At 34.0% G+C, this 25283-nt stretch overlaps 3 protein-coding genes across 3 annotated transcripts; 1 reads left to right on the forward strand and 2 right to left on the reverse strand.

Moving 5' to 3' along the window:
- The first annotated feature begins 2243 nt into the window (after positions 1 to 2243).
- On the forward strand, positions 2244 to 2993 carry LOC132305122 (secreted RxLR effector protein 161-like). Its single transcript, XM_059802802.1, has one exon. It carries the CDS (start codon positions 2244 to 2246, stop codon positions 2991 to 2993), a length of 750 nt encoding a protein of 249 aa, XP_059658785.1.
- Positions 2994 to 6875: 3882 nt separating this feature from the next.
- Positions 6876 to 8862, reverse strand: LOC132303538 (protein TORNADO 2). The gene is made up of 2 exons (XM_059800837.1): positions 8118 to 8862; positions 6876 to 7340 (listed from the first exon to the last, which is right to left on the reverse strand). The coding sequence occupies exons 1-2, from the start codon at positions 8613 to 8615 to the stop codon at positions 7026 to 7028; spliced, it is 813 nt and encodes a 270-aa protein (XP_059656820.1). The 5' UTR covers positions 8616 to 8862; the 3' UTR covers positions 6876 to 7025.
- Positions 8863 to 18390: 9528 nt separating this feature from the next.
- Positions 18391 to 24668, reverse strand: LOC132305124 (RING-H2 finger protein ATL29). Its single transcript, XM_059802803.1, has 3 exons — positions 24654 to 24668; positions 20405 to 20425; positions 18391 to 19239 (listed from the first exon to the last, which is right to left on the reverse strand). Exons 1-3 carry the CDS (start codon positions 24666 to 24668, stop codon positions 18391 to 18393), a joined length of 885 nt encoding a protein of 294 aa, XP_059658786.1.
- Between the last annotated feature and the right edge of the window lie 615 nt (positions 24669 to 25283).

Genomic DNA, 25283 nt, shown 5'->3' on the forward strand with positions numbered 1-25283 from the left:
AGCCCAAATGACCTTAGAAGACCTAAAGCCCATCCAATCCTTATTAGAAGTCAGTTGCTTCTATAAAATATTGTACATGGCCATAGAAAAGCACTTTTGATTATCTCATTTTAGTTTTCATTATTCTAGATCTAATGGCGGCTTTTAGGATTTTTGGTAGTTGTTTTGAAGCATTGAAGGTGAAGATCCTCAAAAGAAAAGTGCAGTCCATTATGATGAAGACCACAGCAACACATATGATATCTTGCATCGTCATGAGTAGCTAAATTCTCTCTTAGGGCATTGATGTAACCCGAATCTGAGTAATATGTTTTGAATGTTGCAACTTTGGGAATTTAACTATTTATGTATCTTAATTGCATAATTATGAGCAATTGACTTAGATCAATTGGATTTTAATGAGTTAAATAGTTTTTGAATGATTAATACCTTGTTTTAGATTTAATTGTTCTTAAATTATATTCGACTTATTCTTAATGTATGAGATTGGCGGCTAAGGGCTTTTTGGACAATAAAAATAGAGATCATTCAATGGTGTTCCAACATTTTTCATGAATAAATATTTTCATAGCCTATGCCTAGGGAAGACAAGTTATACTACAATATTAGTTGGAAGTAGGTAGGTAGATAATTCGTGTCAACCGAAGATATGTAGATAATTCGTGCTAATCGAAGATAGGTTATTGTTAGTTGAAATTCATGAAATATCTTTCTTTAAACCAAATTAAATGAATGTTATTGAGTTTAATTCTAAATGATACATCATTGTTGAAATGTCAAGGTTGAACAGTTGACCATAGTATGAGGTTCGTGGTGAAGTCAATCCCTAATATCTTCTCTCTCCGAACATAATCCCTTTACTTTATTCAATATATATATATATATATATTTTATGTTTGTGACACACACCAAATCAAACAATCTTTTATCTCTGAATCAAAATCGTATTAATTGAACACTTGATATTCCACCATAGTCGTTATGGGTCGACACCCTCTAAGTAGCCCTATCTGTTAAAGATTCATTTTATTGCGACTGGTTATTTTATTGACAATAGCTTGGAACTAAAAAGATTTCATATGAATTGTGGTATGATTGAAAGTCCACTGTAAAATACTTTAGAGTCTTTGGAGGTAAATGTTATATCTTTAAAGATAGGGAACACTTGGAAAAATTTAACTCTACAAGTGTTGAAGGTGTATTTTTGGGGTATTCACAAACAAGTCGGGCTTAGAGGGTTTTTAATATAAGAACCAAAGTTTTTATGGAGTCTATTAATATTGTGTTTGATGACACAAGGCCTAAGGTAATATCTTCTCAACTTAATGAGGATGAGACTAATTTTAAAATTGTAGGAAGTAGGGATGAACCTATAATTTATGAGGGAAAAAAAGTTGTGAATTTAGGTGGAGAACTGAAGAGGTTGAAGAGGATGTTGATGAGGAACTAGAGGCCATCACTGATGAACCTATAGGAATTCTTGTACCATCATTAGATATTCCCACATCTAATAGTTCTAGGGTTCAATCAAGTCATCCAGTTGATAATGAAATAGGTCTATGGGATAAGCCTGGTACAATGAGTACAGTCCGTGATTAGTTAAGAAACTCATGCATGATAGATGATATAGGACACTCATGTCATATGACTCAGTTTGAACCAAAAAATGTTGATGAAGCACTTCAAAGTTCTGACTGGCTTATGACTATGCAAGAAGAATTGCTTTAATTTGTGAAAAATGATGTTTGAGAATTAGTGTCTTAACCTAGTGATGTTAATATCATAGGGACCAAATGGATCTTTAAAAATAAACTTAATAAACATGGTCTTGTGATGAGAAATAAAGCCAGTTTGGTCGCACAAGGATATACTCAAGTTAAATGAATTGATTTTGATGAGACTTTTGCACCTGCTACTAGACTTGAGTCTATTCAATTTTTTTTTTCACTCTTGCATGTCACTTTAAATTTAAATTATTTCAAATGGATGTAAAAAGTGTTTTTCTCAATAGTATTTTACAGAAAGAAGTTTATATAGCACAACTAAAAGGTTTTATTGATCCACATAATCCTAATTATGTTTTTCATCTTAAAAAAGTTTTTTATGGTTTAAAGTAAGTACCTAGAGCATGGTATGAGAAGTTAACTTCTTATCTAATGTGCAAAGACTTTCGAAGAGGGGAAGTGGATAATACATTCTTTATTTTCAGGAAAGGAAAAGATTTTATTGTTACTCAAATCTATATGGATGATATTGTTTCTAGTGCTACTTGTGATAACCTTATTCATGATTTTGCTATAAATATGAGTAATACTTTTGAAATGAGCATGGTTAGTGAACTGACTTTCTTTCTAGGTCTCCAAGTGAAACAACTTGATGAAGGAAATTTCATATCTCAATTAAAATTTGTAAAGGAGTTAGTCAAGAAATTTGGTTTAAAAGATTCAAAGCATGTGCAAACTCTTTTTAGTACTTCATCCAAATTGGATAGAGACTCTGATCCTAACAAGGTTGATCCTTCCTTGTATAGGAGTATGATTGGTAACTTGTTATATATGGCAGCTAGTAGGCTAAATATTTCATTTAGTGTAGGTGTTTGTACTAGATATCAAGCTGATCCTAGAGAACGACACGTTCTTGCAGTCAAATGCATTATTCGTTATGTCAATAGTACATTAAATTATAAATTGCGTTATTCTTCTGAATCTAACTTTAAGATTGCATGCTATACTAATGCTGATTGGGCTGGTAACAAGGATGATAGAAAGAGTACTTCAGGTGGTTGTTTCTATGTTAGTACTAATCTTGTCTCATGGTACAGCAAGAAGCAAAAATACATATCTTTATCATCTTGTGAGGCTGAATACATTGTTACTGGAAGTTATTGCACACAATTAGTTTGGATGAAACAGATGCTTTTAGATTATGAAGTTGATCAAGGTACTATTGCTACATTTTATGATAATACTAGTACAATTAATATTTTAAATTAAGAATCAAGTTTTGCACTCTAGGACTAAGCATATTGACATTTGACATCACTTTCTTAGGGAACTTGTTTAAAAAATTATCGTGTCTTTAGAAAAAGTGCATACTGATAAGAATTTGGCTGACATTCTCACTAAACCACTAGATGCTCCTAAGTTTACTCATCTTAGGAAATTTATAGGCATTTATTGTCTTGATTAGATGCATTGCAAAGACATAATCTAGAAATGATCTTCTACATATTTTGAGTGTCTAGATTATGTTTTTGGGAAGTTGAGCAAACCATATGGATTAAGTATGTTGAAAACAAGGAGGTTTAATGACACATGGATTATATGTGAAAACATATCATGGCTATGAATTGATTAAATTAGTTTTGATTACTTGTTTCATATAGTAAATGAATCATTAATAGTACATTTACTTATTTTTGATGTCATTGTTTTGGTCAAATATGATATTGACATGATTAATCATTGTCATGAAATTTAAACTTGATTTATGTGTTTTGGACCAAAAGAGATATAAAAATAATAATTAAAAAAAATTGAAAAACATCTTGGAATGAAAATTTTTGAAAAAAAAAATGAAAATAATTGTTGTTGAAAAAAAATGAGAGGTAGAAAAGGCTACCTTTAGGAATTGTTAAGCTACCGTGACTCGAAACAAATGAGAATAAGGGAAAGAGCTGCCTGCTCATAAGCGTGAAAGCCACCAATGTGCAAAAAGAAAAATGGAGCACAAAGAGAGAGAGAGAGAGAGAGAGAGAAAGGTCTTTTGCATATGTTGAGTGTTTGATTTTTAAGGATATGTGATATCATTGATTTATTGTCTGAAATCTAAACAGTTGACAAATCATATGCTTTTGGAACTTGGTGGTGATTTTACTACACTTACTAAATTTGTGGGACTTCATTGAATTGATCTTTATTTTTTTCTTTGATATGTATAGTTTTGTGGAGTTTATATTTTCATCGAATTCAATTTACAAGTTCTATATGGTTGGTTGCTTCCTACTTCTAGGATATTTCTTTCTTTAGACCCTTATTAATTTGTGACAAAAAGAGGGAGAGAGTTAAGATTGATATCATTCAGGGGGAGAGACATTTTTTCATTGAGGGGGAGAACACTTTGATCATTGCATTACATTGCATTGAGTTTTAGGCATTATTAGCATTTCTATTTTATGCTTGTATTTATTTTCTTGGTTAAGTTTCACAGGTAGTTGTGTTTGAGCTAATGGGCAGATTGTAGGTTGCTACATGTGTTGAAGCTTCATGAAGTTCAAGAAAAATTTCGCAATTTATTCCTTTGACAAATTGTAATCTTTTTTTTTTTTCTGCTTAGGTACAGCTTGGGTAGATTACACATTTGTTTTTAGGGTTTTGTCACGAAATTGTCAAAGGGGGAGATTGTGAGATATATATTTTGTAATTGGCTAATTCGTTGTTAAAACAAGTCCGATCAAGTTGTAATTTTTCAGTTCAAATTTTCAAGATTAAAGATCGGATGTAGATTTGAACAAGTGCAAGTGTTCATGGTTTACTACACTCCAGGATGATGAGAACAATGCTTTAGGAAGTTTTGTGAGTTAGTGAGAACACTTAGGAAGTTTTTGGAAGTTTTTAAGGGAGAAATTAATTTTGTCTAAGTTGAACTGGTTCAAGAATTAAGGGAACATATTCAAACACCTGAGGGAATAGGTTTGAGAATTAAGGGAACAGGTTCAACATCTGAGGATTCATGAATATTCAAGACTGGCCATCTTGAACCGGTTCAAAAATCAAAAGGGATTCTTCGAATTTTCTCTGGCTAGCTTGAACTGGTTTAACAAATCCTGAACCGGATCAACAAATTATGAACCGGTTCAAGGTCTTCTGATCAGTTTAGAAAATCAAGTTTCCTTATCTGTTTTGATTCCTTTTTGGTCTAGACTTCCTTCTATATACCTATGCACGAATTCTACTTGTTTTACAAGTATGCTTAGGTCTTCCAAACTTCTATTTAATGCTTCATTTATTCATTATTGAGGTATGGCTTTGAGGAACATCAATTCAATATTTTGAGAAATCATTTAGTGAGACAAACTTCAGAAAATCAAATCTGATTATTCTGATTTTATTTTTGAGAGCATACACATATATTCATAAGTGATTTAGTAGTGTTGTTTTCTATCTCATCGGAATTGGAGCATAATTGAAGATTCAGAGTTTCTGAAAGAGCAGGATCTATTCTTTTACATCAAATTTCAGATCTTGAAGAAAAATGAGTAAAAACGATCATGCTCTGAAAGGGTCAAAACATTCGAGGAGTGTTGATTGATCTAAAAGTAATCCTTCTACAGAGATCAAGAATAAGCCTGAGGTCAAGAGTTGTTGGACGAGACATCGCAAAGCCTGAAGATTGTCATCGATTGATGATTGGTAGAACGATAGGATGTGAGCCTGAGTCAAAGTCTATTGTACTTTGTTTTAAATATAGTGGATCGGTTTATTTTGGACTGCACAGTACACGAGGTTTTTCCCACGCAAACAATTGGTTTATTTTACCAATTGGGGTTTCCTCGTTAAAAATCTCTCTAACTCTACTTGGTTTAATTTTTAATATTTACCTTTGTGATTTTGAATGTTTAATTGATCATATTGTTTAGGTAATTTAATTAATCATAAAAATTGGATAAGTTGACGAATTAATCTCATCCACGTTATTAAAGGAATTAATCACAATTAAAATCAACTAACAACTTTCACACCCCGAGTTTAACTTAACTTAACTTTTTCACAGTCATGTCATCACACATTACAATTGAGCATCATTTCCATGCATATATCCTAATTTTTTATTTTTATTTTCTTAATAAATATTTGTTTCTTGCGGTGAATTTAAAAATTAAATTACAGCTATATTGTTAATTTACGAAAGTCATCAAAAATTAAGAATAATTTGACACAGTTTCAATTATTAATATTGACTTGAAAACCCACTAATTTTGGCTCATTTAAAAAATAAAAAATGACACTAAAAATGGGGGAACATGCTAGAAAGAAAAAAATAGGCATAATATTTAATTTGATCTAAAGTTTTAAGTCGATAGATGTACACATTCACCTAACGAACTCTCAAACTTCCATTTGGGAAAGATTACCGTATAAAATCTAGGCCATTGTCGTGTAGTACAATAGTCAATCACTTATTTCTTCTTCTCCAATCTCCTTCCTTTATTGGACAATGATCCTCTACATATATATTGTTTACTCTATTCTATGTTTTGCAATGCTCAATCCATATAATGGTTCAACATATTCAATATCACTTGATTTTTATTAAATAATACTACTGCTTTAATTTTTTTGTTTTTAAATAAGACAAATGTTATCTGATAACACGGAGTGTTTCTGAACCATCAAATCAATGTCCCATTTTTAAGTTTAAAAAAAATAAAAAAATAAAAAAATAAAAAGTTAAAGAGGCCGCACTCCATTTCCTTCCTTTATTGGACAATGATCCTCTACATATATTGTTTATTCTCTTCTATGCTCTGTAATGCTCAATCCATTGGTTCAACATATTCACTATCACTTGATTTTTATTAAATACAATACTACTATATTTTTTTTTTTTTAACAATAAGACAAATGTTATCTGATAACGCGGAGTGATTCTGAACCATCAAATCAATGTCCCAAATTTAAGTTAAAAAAATAAATTGGTTAAAGAGGCCCACTCCATTTCCTTCCCTTTTCCCCCACATATCACGTGATTCCTTAAGAACTACTATGCAAATCTTGAAACAAATGTTACTTTCGGTGCCCCTCCGCAAATCACGTTCACCCCTTCCCCTTTATTCATTTCCCCAAACACTAATCAAAATAATCAAACCCAATGCCTTTTGAGTTAAACCAAATCAAAACACCAAAAACATATTCTATTAATCATCGTTTACAAAGTCACAAAAGACATAAGAGAAAATACCCATTAATTCACACCAACCCACCCTAGTAATTGCTACTAGTTCTTCTGTATCATCACTAGGTCACTCACTCATAAGTACCTTGCTTGTATTTGCGAAACAGGTCTTCAGTTTTGGCATTCCTGAAGGCACAACACCCCATCAAATATACCCATAGCAATGCAACAAGGGTTATGAGCAATATGATGTCTGCTCTTCTCCATTCTCTCTTCAGATTAGCTAGCAATCCTGCTTTGCACGAGTCGCAGGCGTAACACAGCTGCGTCTGCTCGTTGCTCCATTGCAGGCAATCCATGTCTGCTGCGGTGTTTATTGGACTAATCCAGTAGGTAGGGTTCACGAACGTGTATCCGCATTGCGTCGGTGGCTTGCAGCATCCAGACTGCAAAAAAAGGAAAAAGAAAAGGAAGATAAGAAAATAAAGGAAAGATAAAGATAAGGAATATGATGCTTTAGAAAAGAAGATTGAGACATGGTTCAAGATTATTCCAATGTGCTACTTTGATTAATTGTTTATTCTTTTTCTTTTTATATATATATATATATATGCTTAGAAAACCTACTTTGTCATGGACATCACCCTAAGAATAACTGAAGGACAAGAAATATGATGTGTTTGGGAGTAAACTAAAGAAGAAAAAAAAAAAATGCATTCCAAATTTAACTTCTATTACGCACTTTTCACTATCATGGATATCTCATCCGCTTTTCAAAGTAGAAGGTGAAGGTTTGAGTAGGAACAAATGATTTGTGAAATTCTTCCGAAGGAAAAAAAATAAAAGCTCTTCTATATACATTAAAATTTCTTGAGCTATTTGATGTTCAATTAATGTTAATTTGAAATAACATTTGAGAGGAAGTACTTATTACCTACTTTTCAGAAGGCATTAATTACAAATATCAATTTGGAAGATGAAAAAAAAAAAAAAAAAAAAAAAAATGTTCCACACCTTTTTTTCTTTTTCTTTTTCATATTTTTCCACTCCTATTTATAAAAAGCAATCGTATCATATTATCCCACTAACTATTCTCAATCAATTACTATTGTTTACAAGCCATTTCCAATCTAATTGCACAGAAAACAAGTAGTAGTTAAGTGTTTAAATTATGGAAACTATATGAAAGATATATAAGAAAGAGAAAAAGGAAATGAGATTACCTGCAAGGGACTAATGTGTGCATTGAAAAAATCTTGAGCCATGCGGTAACTCTGATTCAACTCAGCACACATACTTGTTGAGCTAAGACAGTTTCTAATCCGATCCCACTTATAAGAACTATGAACCCTTCGCCGGAGCCACCCCGAGTAGTCATCAAGATGATATTCCAAGTAAGACCGGCTAGGTTCAAGGTGACCAGAGCCTTTTACTGTGACCATATAGACAAAAACCACCAAACACGCAAGTAATATTATGAGAATCAACATGGCTATGAGGTAGACCACTAGGAGCCAAGGGATCCTCCAAAACCCTCCTACAAAGCCTGCAAGAGCCACAACCAAGATCAAGATGCCCAAAATGATGACAGGCCATTGTAAGATCTTGACACATGAGTTGTCGGGTTCGGTCGCTAGCCAGATTCCGGCTCCGATGATCGGAATGGAGAGGAGCATGGCCACGAAGTTGATGGCACCGATGACATTGTTGCTTAAGGCCATGTTGAAGATGGGATTCAATGTAGATCTTGAGGTTGGGATTAATTTTGTTTGGGTGATATAATGAACATGAAAAAGGGTATCATAGGCTAGAGTGCTACTAGGGTTGGATGTAGAAAAATGGACATGATAAGAGTCTTTTGTTGTCCAACCTACTACTTTTTGTGCCTTACCTTGGATCCATGAAAGCTAGTAAAGCAATGAACAATTATTTTCAAAGGTGTGTTTGGATCTTTTGGTGCAAATGTCTAATCACTTTAGTTTTGTCTTTTTGAAAAGGAAATAGGTTGTAAAGCAAAGAAATCAGCTGACAGGAGCGTAGAAACTGGTGTCTGTCATCATAGAAAAAGTACCAAAGGACAAATGTGTCATTGACGCCTCTAGAGTCCAGATACGTACCTAGCTGCATTTACATTAAGCTTTTCAAGTTAATGGGTTCGTATCTGCTTCACAACTTCAAAAATGTATATAGTCCATTCGTATAGCCTATCGGCAAAGAAGAAGAGAGGAATTCGAATCCAATTATTAGTAGAAGTGTGAGTCACCTGACCGAGAAAAAAAAAAAAAAAATGAAAAACCCTTGAGAAGAAACCCTAATTTAATACTGTTAGTAATAATAATAGGCCTGTACTTGGTAAGAGTCATGATAACACTTGCCTATTGTTAAAGAGAGAGGGAGTGCGTGCCACCAGTGAGTGGTCTGGTTTCTCTTTCAACTGTTCGACATTAAGTCAACAAATAATTATCTTTTCAACAGACATGCATGTTTGGGATTTTGTGTATCTGTATATCTTAATTTTTGGTAATAAAATTCATCCTTTACAAAAGGAAGAAATAGCAGCAATAATTTCTTCCATAGAGTTTGAATTCTACTCATCTTGTTCTTATTTCAAAAATTAAACATCCTACAGTGATGACGCATTTCAGGCCAATCACTTTGTGTAATGTGGCCCACAAATTGGTTTCCAAAATTTTGGTCAACAGACTCAAACCCCTTCTTCCTCTTTTGATCAATGAAGCCCAGAGTGCTTTTGTCCCCCATCGTTTAATTCATGATGATATTGTGCTTGCTTATGATCTTTCTTCAATCTAAAAAGTCTGGTGATTTGGGTTTTATGGCTTTCAAGTTGGACATGGCCAAGATTTATGATCAAGTCAGCTGGTCCTTCCTTTGTCAATTTATGAAGTGGTTGGGTTTTCACCAGTGATGGGTTAATTTGATTTTGGAGTGTATTAGTTCAGTCTCCTACTCAGTGCTGACTAATTAATGGTGAAAGGGGGGATTATTTTACTCCATTTCGAGGTCTTCGTCAAGGTGACCCTATTTCTCCTTACCTTTTTTTGATGTGCAATGAAGGGCTGTCACTTTTATTCCAGGAGTTTGGCAGAAGGAAAAAAGTTATGGGTATGAAGATGGGTAGGGGCTGTCCATTGATCTCCCACTTAATGTTTGCCGACGATGCTCTTCTTTTTTGTAAAGCCAGAGAGACCTAGAGGTGCGTTGTATTAAATCCATTCTGGATAGATTTTTGGCTTTAACGGGCCAATCGGTGAATTTGAATAAATCTTGTTTATTCTTCTCCCCAAATACGGCTTCGGATAAAAAAGGATCGTGTACTACAATTTTGAAAATATATAATGTGGATTGGCCGAATATTTATCTTGGACTCCCTTGTTTTTTGGGAAGGTCCAAAGTGGTAACAACGGGTTTCCTATCTGACAGAATCTCATCTCGAACAAAATCTCTCAAAGGAAAGTTGTTATCTAAGGCAGGGAAGGAGGTTATGTTGAAAGCGGTTCTCTCGTCTCTTCTTACTTATGCTATGCAATGCTTACGACTTCCCAAGAAGAATTGTGCTGATTTGACTAGTAAGTTTCTTAATTTTTGGTGGACTGGCGAAGAGAAATCTACCAAGATTAAATGGGTTAGTTGGGATAGTTTTTGTTCTTCCAAGGTTGATGGTGGTTTGGGGTTCAAAAACGTTGAAGCCTTCAATCTTACTCTTCTTGCTAAAATGGCAAGGCGTATGGAACAAGGAGATGATTCTCTACTTTATCGATCTTTTAAGCAAAAATATTTTAAATCATGTAATTTTATTAATGCTTCACCCAAATCTCACTCCTCTTGGGTTTGGCGGAGTATCTTATCTGCCCAAGCTGTCATTAAGAAGGGACTGAGATGGCGGATTGGTGACGGATCGAAAGTCAATTGTTGGATAGATAACTGGCTTCTCGATGTTTCTCATCCTACTGCCACATCAAACCATTCAGGGGCACCTTCTCTTTAGTGACTGATCTTATGATTCCCTCGTCACATTGCTGGAATTCGACTTTAATTGATTCATCATCATTTCACTCTGAGAGATTGTGCTCTTATTTTTCAAATACCCATCACTTTCCGAGGAGGCATGGATTGTAAGGTGTGGGGTGCTACAAAGGATGGGTCTTTTTCGGTCACAAGTGCTTATCATATTGCTATGTCAACTTTAAAAAGCGAGACTGCACTATCTCCTTCTATTGGATGTAGTTTTGATACTGCAAAATCTACTATGTGGCGTGCTATTTGGAAAATTCAGGTTCACCAAAAAATTATATTTTTTTCTTTAGCAAAGCCTTCATGAGCGCATTCCAATTAATTTTTTGATGTCTTTGTGTAATGCCTCTAAGGTGCCTTCTTACTTTTTCTACGATGCTCCAGCTGAAACGGTCGATCACGTTCTCTGTACATGTCCTTTTGATTGTATGGTTTGGAGGTTAATTAAGTCTGTTGAGAATGGATTTTAGGGGTTGTGGTATAACAGTCTGGCCTAAGCAGTGGGTGGAGATTTATGAGAAGTGGAAGCAATCTACATGTTATACACAGTGTCATAGTCTTGCAACGTTTATTTGTTGGACTCTTTGAAAATGCAGTAATGATCTTCTCTTTAATCACCGCCGATGTGATCCTTTTGAGGCATCACAAAAAGCTCTTATAGATTTCTTTGAATATCAGGAGATTCTCCGACAAACTCAATCCATGTCTTTCCTTTCTCCCTCTCCCTTACTGGTTCATCCTCCTTTGCCACCGGTGGGATTTCTTAAACTCAATTTTGATGCAGCTTTTAATTATGCAGACAGTTTTGCTGTGGTGGGATGATTCTGTGCAATCATCTAGGACAACCTTTGAAGGTGGCCTCTGTTTTCCTCTCTAATGTTGGTGGTCCCTCTTTGGCCGAGGGTCTTGTGCTACGTGAATGTCTTTCTTTGCTCCAACTATGGGGCTATCAAAATGTGATTGTTGAAGGGGATTGCCAACAAGTGATGTTGCTTAAGCCTTCAATTGAGGCTTTATATGTGGTTTTTCAAGATGTCTCTCATCTTCTTTCTGTATGTAAGGGGTCTTCTTTAGCTTGGGTTCCTAGGGATGGTAACTGTGTAGCTCATTTAGTGAGCAGAAAGGCCTTGGTGGCTGAGTGTGGTGATCTGGAGTGGGGTGTCTAGCCTCCGTTGCTTCTTGATGCCTTAGCTCTTAATTGTAAATCTTCTTTTACTCAATGATAGTTTTCTCTTGTTGGTGTTAAAAAAAAAAAATAGCATATATTCATTAGCAAGATAAAAATGTGTTTTTGATGGGAAAAAAAAGGGATAAATTATACTTACCTCCCTTGAATTTGTTATAGAGTTTTTTTGTCATATTATAGTTACCTTATTTTGAGTGTTGGACTTTAAATATTGTTATGTGAAATTATTCTTAAGTCATTATTATATAAACATTATTTTAAGGGTATTTTCATCATATAATTCTTTAAGTTTGGCTACGCTTGCATTAACGTCCGCCACTGACTTTTAGTGTTACTTACGATAGGGGAGTATTTGTTACAGACATGCAAATTAGAGGGTCTAAGGACATCTCCAATCGTCTGTTAAAACACTTTTTGTGCATGTGTAATTTTTTTTTTTTCTCCAACACTCAATTAAGATACACTGCCACGTTAACAATGTGTAAAATTATTGTGTGTATATTTTACACAACCTTTTTACACATCCACATCAGCATATTTCCGTTCTCCTCCCTCTTTCTCATTCCATTAACGAATCAATCATATATTAAGTAGGTTTGTAAAACTTATGTGGGGTCCATGCATGATACTAGTTGGTTGTTATTGTAGGATATTTTTATACAAAAAGTATAAAACAACTGCTGGAGCTAAAAATAAATAATTCATTTTTTTTTTTTTTTGTGTAAATCTATTATGACACATTAGATTTACACAAAAAAAAAAAAAAAAAAAAAATACATAATGGTTAAAGATCCTCTAACTATAATATGCTTAAAAAAAAGGAGACGTAAGTATTTTGGGCTTCCACTAAATATTACTTTGTCTTACAACTTACAGAAAATCTTGAATGGTGATTGAGACTAAATAATAACCTATGATGATAAGAAAATCGTTGATGGAATGAGTCTTATCAAATACTCTATCTTATATATGTAGCGTCTTGGTCCCCACCCTCATATAATACGCTCCATACCAATTAGTCTTGCCTCATTAAGGGACGTGGATAAAAAGCACAGAGGGTGGAAGACCAAAGCAAAGAGATGAGATTTTTGTGAGATATATATATATTTTGGAGAGATTGTAAAAATATATATTTAGTAATTTTCTAATTTTGTTGTCAAAACAAGTCCAATCGGTTTGTAATTTTTCGGTTCAGAAAAATATATGAGTATGTGAGAACACTTAGGAAGATTAAGAAGGTTTAAGAGAATATCAGGTTTCAATTTTGTGCATTGAGAGCTGGTAGCGACATTGGGAACCGATAGCCAACTATTGTTCAAAAAGGGATTCTTAATTCACTGCCCTTCCAGAATTGGTAGCCAATACCTCTACCGGTAGCCGAAGTACGTCGGATTCTTCCCTGCCATTCCTGAACCAGTAGCCACAAACTTAGTACCGGTTCAAGGCTTCTGATCATAAATGGTAACTTTAGTTTCGTGATCTGTTTTGATTCTTTTTTGGTTCAGACTTCCTTCTAAAAACCTATGCACGAATTTCACTTGTTTTACAAGTATTCTCAGGTTTTCCAAACTAGTTCTATATAATGTCTTTTTCATTCAACATTGAGCTATGGTTTTGAGGAATATTACTTCATTATTTTGAGAAAGCCTTTAGAGAGATATTTTTCAGAAAATCAAATCTGATTTTATTTTTGAGAGCACACACATATATTTATGAGTGATTTAGTAGTGTTGTTCTCTATCTCATCGGAATTGGAACTTAAATGAAGATTCAGAAATTTTGAAAGAGCGGATTTATTTATTCTACATTAAAGTTCAGATCTTGAAGAAAAGGGGTGAAGCGATCACACTTTGAAAGAGTCAAAGCATTCGAGGAGTACTGTTATTTGATATACTAGCAATCCTTCTATAGAGATCAAGAGTAAGCCTGAAGTCAATAATTGTTGGACAGGACGTCGCAAAGCCAGAAGATTGTCAGCAATTGGTGTTTGGTAGAACGATAGGGTGTGAGGCTGAGCGAAAGTCCATTTTATTTTGTTTCAAACATAGTGGATCGGTTTACTTTGGATTGCACAGTCCACGAGGTTTTTTTTCCACAACAATTGGTCTATTCTACCAATTGGAGTATCATCGCTAAAAATCGTGGTGTCATCTTGCTAACTCTATTTGCTTTACTTTTCAATATTTATCTTTGTGATTGTGGATATTTAATTGATAATATTGCTTAGGTAATTTAATCAATTCCAAAATTGGGCAAGTTGACCTATTAATCCCATCTAGGTCATTAAAAGAGTTAATCACAATAAAATCAACTAACAGCTTCGCACTGCGTAACTCACAATTTTCTCTCCCAAATCTAACACCGATCAAAATCAACACAAAGATTGGATTATTGTCAGAGGTTGGATTTCTTCATTTTCTAGCTTTTTACTGAGTTTATTGATGCTTCCACAGTTCGTTTACATAACAAACTCAAATTAGGTAGAGGATACGTGTAATTTACACAATTTACCCAAAAAAATGTAATTTACACCTTAAAAAAAGTATGCATTTGTTTACCGCAATTGATTAATTCTTAATTAAACCGTGGACATGTAATAGAAACATGTTAATGATAAAACAAGTTGAAAAAATCCTTTGTAATTGAAGGTCTCCAAATGAAAGCATCATTTATTCACTTTGATTGCAGTTAGAAATGTCAATTTACTCTGCATGTCCATCCAGTGAGGTTTCGCCATTGTTGGGATGAAATTGAAATCATTCTTATTGAGTTAGGTGTGGATTTCAAAAATAAAAAATAAAACTTACCCACTCCAAAGCATTCAGATTAATAATAAATATATTAAAAATATTATATTCTTAGTTAGAGCTTCTACTTTAATTTCATCTTTATAACACAGCCTCGAAACTTTGATATTATGAATTTCTTAAGATTTTTAGACAAAAATTCTCTAAAATATGTTGAAGATTTTTTTTTTTTTTTTTTTTTTTTTTTTTTTTTTTTTTTCATGTATAGTGGGAAGTTCAAACCCATCCCGACTTTGAGATATAAGTTGTGAAACAATACTCTAATAACCTAGAGGGAGGTGAATGTGTCAACTTGCCCAATTTTTATAATTGATTAATTTACTCACAATGATGATCAATTAAACATCCATAATCACAAAAATAAATTGTATAGTAAAATAAATAAAGTAAAGTTTGAAATATGACACTAGATTTTTAGCGAGGAAACCCTAATTGGTGGAAATTAACCAATCATCTGAAAAAACTTCGAACACTCTGGCGTCTCAGGCAAAATGATCCACTACTAATGTCAAAGTGAAATACAATGGACTCTAACTGAGTGCCTCATACTCTTTAACTCTACCAATTCAAGAACCAATTGTTGAACTTCTTCGGCTTTACAACTCTCCCGTCCAATAGTACTTGACTTCAGGATTACTTTCTTGATCCCTTTACAAGGATAGCTGGTAGATCAATAACACTCCACGAATGTCTTGATCCCTTCGTAGTGTGATAAAAAACCCATATTCCTTCAACTCTAAATTTTGTGATGGTTTGTAGAAAATCTGATGTTTAATCTGAGGTAGACAAGGACTTCCCTAAGTGTTTGGGTAAAAATAGGAAACTTAAAAGTTACCAAAATTTGAATTTCGCACATTAAGGAAAGCGCATCTGGTTTTGTTTAAAATACCACCGGTTGTGTTTTAAGTGAGAGCAATTCTGATAACTGATAATGCAACCGGTTTTGTTTTGAAATGCCACCGGTTGTATTTTTACTGCGAGCTGTTTAAATACCTGAGAAAAGTACAATCGGTTTCCGTTTGTAAACGCAACTGGTTGTGTTTTTGCTGAGGTCTACTCTAAAAATATTCAATTAGAGAACTCTGAAAAATCTCCTAAAAAGTTATAATATTCATTTGAAACATGAAAACTTTGATTTTCCAATTGAAGCAATAGCTAAAAAGAGGTTACAAAAACCTAAGTGTTTGGGTAAAAATAGGAAACTTAAAAGTCATCAAAATCTGAATTTCGCACATTAAGGAAAACACAACGGGTTCTATTTAAAACACCATTGGCTTTATTTTTGCTAGGGGTGCAACTCGGGTTGGGCAACCCAACTCCAGCCTGATTTTTCACAGGTTTGGACAATTATTTTTATAATTATGGTTAGGCTTGGGTAGAAAATTTTCAATCCGAATTTAATTAGGATTGAACTTGGATTGCAACCCGAACCCGAATTCTAATATTATTTTTATATATATTTTTACTTTTAAATACATTATATATAATATTTAAATGATTATCTTTTTTCTTTTTAATTTCCTTTGTTAAATCTTAACATGGTGTATGTTAATATTTAGGAAAATTAATTTTCTAAGAATTTATTTGTAATTTATTCAAAATCTACGAAAAGTCTTTAATTTTTTTCTTATTTAGGAGTAATTTAATTTAAAACTAATTCGAGATCATATTAAATTTTTAGTGTGAAGATTAGCCATATGAGTAACCGAATTAACTCGAAGTTTTAACTTAGAATCTAAGCTTTTAAAAGTAGAAGGATGGGTTAGGCTTGGGTTGAATAGTTAAGGTTGAAGATAAGGTTATAGTTGGGCTTAGGTTTAGCATGTCATATGCCGAATTGGGCTAGCTCAAGTTATACTTGAAACCCAACCAGCCCAAGTTGCCGTCCTTGTTTTTACTCAGAGCAATTCTGATAATAGATAACGCAACCAGTTTTGTTTTGAAATGGCATCAGTTGTATTTTTCCTGTGAGCTGTTTTAATACTTGAGAAAAGTGCAATTGGTTCTGTTTGTAAACTCATCCGGTTGTGTTTTTGCTGAGACCTAAAAATTGACCTGCTTTGATTTTGAAAAGCTCAATACTCTCACAACTAACCCAAAACATATAAGTGTAATTTGTCCTCATTCACATACCTGTTATAAATGATGTGCTCAAAGGATTCAATGGTAAAGGCACATTCAACGGTAAAAACTCTTGTGTTTGAACTACTAAAGACCGAGACTCAATATAAACCAATTTTTATTTTTTTCTCTGGATACATGTCAGAAATCTGGATTCTCTGCTGTCCATGGCTAACGCGGTAAACAACTTTTTGCTAGTCATCATTATTATTTCGATGCTCGAATTAATTGAAGTCATATAGAACCATTAATCTTCAATCCATATGGTTGATATGATCAAATGAAGTTAAATAGAACCACTAAAATTTATTGCGATTCGTATTATGAAAGGAATTTCATGATGAATATCATTTCTGGTCATGCATGCCAAGCTTCATTTGATTCTTATCAAAAAATAAAATATAAAAAAAATAAATAAATAAAAACTTCATTTGATTTCATAAAGTGGAGCCCTCCATTAATGGACTTGAATTCTAGTTAATTTTTTCAATGTTAATTTAAACTCGTCTTTTTAAAATGTTCAGATTTTTTAAAATCATCTAAAAATTGATGGAAAACTAATCTAATAATAAAAAATAAATAAATAAATAAATAAAATTCCTTTCAATCGAATCAATCTAGTCATGAAGAGTATCATTAATTCCTTACAAGAATCATTTATAATCCATTTGAGCAATCTACAATGGAAAATGATATACAAACTGAATCTGTTTGTATCTACTCTGTCACATGAGAATACTGGAACCATGCAATGTATCTACTTTGTCACGTACTCAAGTATTAGGCCTCACGACAACCTTGCAAGGGAGAAGAAACTATCAAGTACTCTGGTTACTGGTAATGTAATACCCCATCCAACAATATACGGTGAGCAAGAGAGTACTCAATGTATATATAAAGCCTAATCGACTTGTGTAACATTTTGTCCATTCATATTATATTTTCCATGGCTTCCCTGATCATTTTTTTTTTTTTCATAAGACCAATTTCACTAAAACATTCTACTTTCTTGTTCCACATTCTAAAGGTTGCGTACAACAAGCTAATTAATCATATAAAATGATACGTTGACTATACAAACTATATGGATATATATATATATATATATATATATATATATATATATATATATCCAATAATGCTCCTCGCTTGAAAATCTTTAACTACTTGATCTCTTCAAATTGCTCATGCAACGAACTACCTTCGATTGCTTACGCAATAACTTTATATATGTGTCGTGTAAGCGGTGCATGACATCCTATTCCGACGATCATGATTGCGATCAATGATGTTAGCTAGCAACCGGAGTGAAAGACAAAATAAATTATAACAATGAAAACCCTAAATGGCTTATACTCTATTGATGTCTCCCCCGGAAAACCCTGACACCTCGCCAAAGCCACCGGTGGAAGTTTTGCTCTTGAACTCCCCAAAGGTGGTGCAACTCTTAGTCCAGTGATGTCCCCTTAAAAGTTTTGCTTGCAGATGTTCTGGTAATATTAATGTAAACCTATCTTCATCTTTTCTAGGCCTAACTATCGAATGCCCGGTCGAGTGTGACCTCGAAAATCTTTCTACCACACCGTGTTCTTCCATCCGTTCGTCCGTGGCTGCAGTACCGGCTTCGTGTCCCTCACCGGTCCCATCTTTCTCTTCTTCATCGTCGTCCCTAATGTTAATGCTAAAAGTATCTTCTATTGATTCGTTTTCATTAATGTCATGCATGGCGTTAAGTACAGGCGTTGTCTGAGACATTTCCGGAGATTTCGAGGGTGTGTCGAGGCTCCTCCGACAAACCGGACAAGATTTGTGGGATTCAAGCCAGAGATCAATGCACTCTTGATGAAACACATGGCAACATGTTGTCAAAAGGCGAAGGACACTATCATCTGCAAACTCTACTAAGCAAATGGCACATTCTAGGCCATACTTTTCCTTTCTAAGATCTTTGACACTCGAATACGTGAACGTTGGGAAAGTCTGGATGATGGATGGATCAAGGCCGTGGCGGCCACCGGAACTTAAGTGGCCGACCGGAGTGCCAGAAGGGGTATGCCGGAGATACCAATTGTAGATTAAATGTTCCAAGAAACACCTGCAGAAGTATATAGAGAAGAAACCCACAAAGAAGAAAATAAGGAGAATGACAGTGAGGATTATGGTCACAGGTGGGGAGGAGTAGTTTCCCGACGGCGAGGGCTGGGGGGAGCCTGTCGTCATTGCCGGAGCTAAAAACCCTAAGATTTTTTGGTTGGCCGGAGATCCGTTAGTCCGGCCTTGGCCCTTTCTGCATGGATGTGAGAAACCCTAATTAAGTAAACTTTGCATGCAAAGAAAAGAAATTCCTGGTTTTGGTTGCTTAGGTTTTTGTTTAATTTGTTTGGGACAATAGAGTGAGAGAGGGAGAGAGAAGCCATGCATGTGTTTGTGAGATTAAAATATGGTGTCTTGTTTGGTATGGTTACGTGGACATGTTGGTTTCATCTCTATGGTCAGAACATAGTTATTGAGCGAGTCCTTGTGAGAAGGAAGTGGAAGTATGTCTGAAGATTAACTAATTTGAACTACCAAATTATTTTATCCCCTATTTTTAGCAACCACATACACATTTCAAATTATACGAAACCACCTATGGCTAAAAGGATTCCACTCCTTAAGAGCACAAGGATTTTATTTATAATTTTTTTTTTTTTTTTTTACAAATAGAAAAAACTTAGAGAGGATATTTTCATGTAGGACTGGGATCCTTTGCTGTAAACGGGTCGTGCTGTACTCGTGCTATAGTGAAAAAAAGAAATTGTTTTAAATTGGTAACTTCAAAGTCCAACGGAAAAAGGAACGACGTTAAAAAAAAAAAAAAAAAAAAAAAAAAAAAAAAAAAAAAAAAAAAAAAATCATCCTCTTCTGCTTCTCCCTACCAAAAAAAAAAGAACAAAAACAAAACAAAACAAAAAAAGGAAAACAAAGTATCGTCTTCTACTTCAGCACGTTCCTCCCTCGTCATCGTACGCCATCTCCCTCTTTCGTCACAGTGTACCTCAAAATAGTATAGTTGTACTGGATTGTTCAGGCGTCACCTCGTCGCTGTCTCACGGCTATATTTTCAGGTGCTCACCATTTCTCTCTCTCTTTCCTCTTCATAAACCCTAAATCTCTCTCTTTAAAAATCACACTGATTTCTGCACAGTATCTCAGAATATATGCGAGTGAGATGGAATCTTCTTCTCCATCGATTTCCATACTAACTACTGCACACAAACTATATTGATATTTGTCGCTGGTGCAACTACATAAATTCCAATAAGGTAGGTGGCTAACAGTTCTACAATATAGTTGGAAAGTAGTCCAGAAAGAAAGATTCCACTTCTGGTGCAAGTGGTGAAGGCTTCTCCTTCGTTGTAGTACAAAATGTTGATTCGGCTTCCACGGGTTGCATTTATGTTTGCAATCAAGGGAGGAACTAGTAATGGGCTAACCTGGGCTATAGCCCAGGTCCAATTGAAAAAAGAAAATTAGTACTATTGTTCCTATAAGCCCATGTATTACTCTTCCTATTCCTATCAGCCCAGCCTAATCCATAGTATTTCTATAAATAAAAAGAGTTATAAAATTTACAAAGGTCAAACCTTAAATATGAGCAAGCCCATGAACCATAGACATGCCCAATCACAAAATAAAACATATTAAAATATAATAGGGCCCAGCCCCGTAAATCAAACACATTGTTAGTTTATGGAAGAAGACCTAAACTCTTCGTTTGTAAGGCGCTAAGGCATAGGTGGATGGATATCATGGATTATTATTGTTAATACAGTGAAATATTGAATTTTATTTTTGTAAAAAAAATAAAATAAAAGGGCATTGTTGATGACTTGATAATTTCTTGTTAAATTGAGTAATTTACTATATAATGGATTAATAACTAGTCAGGGGCTGAACACATAGGTCTTACTTTCTAATTTGAATTTATTGATAAGAAACATATATATCTTGCATTCTTGTAGTTGTTTATTTTAATACTTGTATAAAGCAAACTTTAATGAATTCTTGACAGTGAAAATACGTTAGCGTTTGGAATGTAAATGTGTTAGAAGGCTGTAGATTATTGAGTTTAATTGAATAACTGATGCATGATAATTATGTATTCAGAGCATGGATGACACACTAAGTAATGATGTGTTTAATTATTTTTAGCCCTCCCTACTTTGCAATCCTGGCTCCGCCCTTGTTTGCAATCCAAAATTAGTTAAGCACTTAACCTAAATGCCTTTTTGAAACAACGATTTCCCAGGAAATTGGCCAATATAATTTATTAACAAAATCTAAATAAGGTACACGGTAGGGACTTAACTGTTTTATTTTATAATTTATTTTTCATATTGAGGTTTATTAATTTTTCCAACTTTGTCTTAACTGTTTTTGGATGGCTTGCTTTGCTGTACAAATTTTAATGATAATTCTAATATCAGTGATTCAGTGACGAGTATCATATAGAATCAATAATTAACTTTGGAACTTCAATTGGAAAAGTGAGGTTTCATGAATCACGAAATAACAAGCTTTGGTGTTTTACACATGTTGAAACTTCCAGTGTTCAGGATGGGATAGATACAAGAGTTTTAAGGATGCAATAAGTAAGGAGATTAAGGATGTTCTCATTCTTTTCGGAAATTACTTGTACCGTGTGGTCTTGATGGACTTTGTTCGAGGTCTAATGTCAAAAGGTACCGTCTCTATGAGAAGTAAATTGATAAAAAATATATTTACTTCTATTATTTCGTGTGTTTGGAATGAAAGAAATAGGAGATTTCATGGTGGTACAATTCATTCTCCTCATCAGCTGGCCACAGAGGCCTGTTTTGAAGCCCTGGACTAGTGTTGCTTTTTGTGATCTCTGGTTCGATCACTTCTCCTTGTACTTTAATGTTTATTTGTATTAATGAAATTCACGAATATATATATATATATGTGTGTGTGTGTGTGTGCACGGATTGTACATGGCAAAGGTTTTTTTTGTACTTTCCCTTTGTTTATTTGACACAGTATGTTAAAATGCTTTTTTTTTTAATTTTTTTTTTCCTTTTAATTTCCTTGTATTATTTGATGTACTAAAGGTACAATTTCAATTTTTCTTTTCATTTAGTCCTCAACGAATCATTTTGGAAATCTCTAAACTATAAGGGATGAAGATGACCGGGATTGACCATCTTTTGCATAATCGATTTATTTGTTTATTTATCGATTTGTTTTGTGATTTTAATTTGATGGTGTAAATGATAAAATTGTTGATTTGTTGCTTTCTAATTCTTTATAGCAAAAGACTCTTTTTTTCCTATTCTTTAAGGTTGTATTTCCTTTTCTAATCATATTTTTGTAACAAATTTGCTGATTTTTTATTTTGTTATATTACTTTGAGCTATATGGAAGAAAGTTTGTTCGCATGAATCAGTTTTTTTTGGAAACAATACTCGTCATTTTATTAATATTTTTAGTACTTCTCAACTCCCCTCCCCCATCTCTTGGTTCTTGGGGTTTTTCTTTTCTTTTTTACTTATCTCTTTATTGTTATTACCTTTTTGTGAGGATGAATTCTCTAAGACACTTTGTTATCTTATTATAGGTGGTGGTTTTAAATGGATACTCCATTAGGTGAAGGAGGCCATAAACCCAAAATTGGAATGATGTTCAAGTCCTTTGAAAATGCATACAACTTTTACAATGCTTACGGACGTGAAGTTGGATTTAGTGTGAGAATAGATTATTCCAATAAATACACTAAAACTGGAGAAATTACTTCTGCCCAATTTGTATGTTGCAAGGAGGGTTACAGAGTAAATGACAAAAGGGACCATCTTACAAAAGAAGCTAGGGCAGAAACAAGGGTCGAATGTGGTGCATTCATGCATATAAAATTTGAAAGAGGGGAAGGAATATATTTCATAGACAGATTTGAAGAGAAGCACAACCATAAACTTATTAGAAAATATTGTACTTATTTGATGCCTTCACAACGGAACGTCTCTATACCTCAAGCAATTGACGTCGACTTGGCTGATGATTCTGGACTACCAGTTGGTTCTTCATATGAACTAATGGAACTGCAATCCGGGGCAAGAGAAGCGCTTGGGTTTACAAAAGTAGACCAAAAAAATTATTTGAGAACCAAGAGACAAAAACAATTACAATCTGAAAAGGCTGGATTCATATTTGAGTATTTTCAATCACAGATGTTGGAAAATCCCTCATTTTTTCATGCGGTTCAGTTAGACAAAGATGACTATATAACCAATATATTTTGGGCTGATGCAAGGATGATTATTGACTATGGTCATTTTGGAGATATTGTGTCATTCAACACAACATACAAGGTGAATAATGTGAATCGACCATTTGCCGCTTTTGTTGGTTTGAATCATCACAGAGAAACAGTTATATTTGGAGGTGTTTTAACGTATGATGAGACATCTGATTCATTTGTATGGTTGTTCGAAACATTTTATAAGGCAATGTCTCATAAATTTTCGAAAACAATTATAAGTGACCAAGATGCGGCTATTACAAAGGCATTAGCATTGGTGATGCCCGAGACACACCACCATCTTTGTATATGGCATATTATGCAAAATGGTACGAAGCATTTAGGTAATGTTATCAAGGGTCCAGTGGGTATAACAGGCATTTTATCTGAGTTTATGAAAAAACATGAGGATGAAGATGATTTTGAAATATGTTGGGACTCCATGCTAACCGAGTGTGGTGTTCGTAACAACAAATGGTTGTCTGAAACATATAATTTAAGGACCAAATGGGCAAAGGCATTTGTGAAAAATCACTGGTGTGCTGGTATGCATAGCACTCAACTTAGTGAAAGTTTCAATTTCGGATTGAAAAAATTCGCTAAATTTGATCATAATATTCCTGATTTTTTCAAACATTTTGATAGGATGGTCACTGAGAAAAGGTATATTGAGCTAAAGGCGGAGTACGATTTGACTCACCAAGAGCTGAATGTTAAACTTCCGTGCATGATGGTAGTCAAAGCTGGTGAGATTTACACGAAAAAAATATTTCAGTTATTTCAAAAAGAAATTCGAGGTACAGTTGAATTCTATTTCAAAGAATCAATTCAGCAGGATGGAGAAGTTATATATAAAGTGGTCTCGCTAGAAAAACATAATCAAGAATGGCGTGTAAGAAGGAAAACATATGACTTTTTAACATGTAGTTGTTGGATGTTTGAAATGGATGGTATTCCGTATTCACACATGTTAAAGGTCATGAGAGAAATATTACACAAAACTGAATTACCTAAGGAATACGTATTAAAACGGTGGACTCGAGAGGCAAGAGATGGGGCAGTGTTGGATTTCATTGGCCGTGAAGTGCAAACGGATCCTAAATTGCAACAACGACAAAGATATAGAGACATGTGTTATTTATTCACTCGCGTTAGTTCATTTGCATTAGAGGGTGAAGATTTTTTTAATTTATCCATTATCCACGGGGAACATTTGGTTAAGCTTCTTGAAGAAATGAGAAGGCAAAAGCGGGTGCAACGTAATGATGAATACTCATCCAAGGCTAGCAATGGGCATCAAATTCATGTCACTTACGAGCAAAGTGGCCATAACATTACTGTAAATGGTTTAAAAAAACGGGACTCATCAAGAGGGAAAAAAAGACTCAAATCAGCATTTGAAATTACTACAAAAAAGCGAAAGAAATCTTTGAAACAACTCATTCAATCATACGTGAAGCATAAGGTGCGTAGCACTCTAATATGTTACAAATGTTTAAAACATACCGGTTTGACTACCATTGGATTTTTATTTTAATTTTTATTCTTTTTAGGGTGCTGAAATTCTAAGCGAGTATGCATGGATGTCCATACCACCTAGTCCACGCCCAAGCCCTAACTTGCAAAGGAGTTACGACTACCAAAGGCTTCAATTTCTTAATCGGTGTGATAAAGATAGTGTAACAAGCGTAGAAAAATTGAACTGCAATTTGTCACAACCGAACACAGAAGTGAATATTGCTTCTCAATTATCTTATTTTCCATTTCTCAAGTAGGTTATTACCTATTTCATATAATGTTATATTGTAATTTTTTTTTTTATTTGTTTAAACAGGTATGAAAATTATTTATACAACACTCTTGTGGTTATGTTAATGAGAGAACCGATCATGCTAAAGATACAACATCAGAAAATCTAAGCGGTGATTGGGTAAGCCTATCATTT

Source organism: Cornus florida, unplaced genomic scaffold, assembly GCF_030987335.1.
Source record: "Cornus florida cultivar Cherokee Brave unplaced genomic scaffold, ASM3098733v1 CherokeeBrave_3.0.0_Hap2_Chr04, whole genome shotgun sequence".
NCBI classification, from domain to species: Eukaryota; Viridiplantae; Streptophyta; class Magnoliopsida; order Cornales; family Cornaceae; genus Cornus; species Cornus florida.

Coding starts and splice junctions, on each gene's coding strand:
- LOC132305122 (XM_059802802.1), top strand. CDS start 2,244: ATGGATGATATTGTTTCTAGTGCTACTTGTGATAACCTTATTCATGAT.
- LOC132303538 (XM_059800837.1), bottom strand. CDS start 8,615: ATGGCCTTAAGCAACAATGTCATCGGTGCCATCAACTTCGTGGCCATG. Junction 7,341..8,117: donor CACACATTAGTCCCTTGCAG/GTAATCTCATTT, acceptor CTTTTTTTGCAG/TCTGGATGCTGCAAGCCACC.
- LOC132305124 (XM_059802803.1), bottom strand. Junction 19,240..20,404: donor CTTCACCACTTGCACCAGAA/GTGGAATCTTTC, acceptor GGCTCCCCCCAG/CCCTCGCCGTCGGGAAACTA.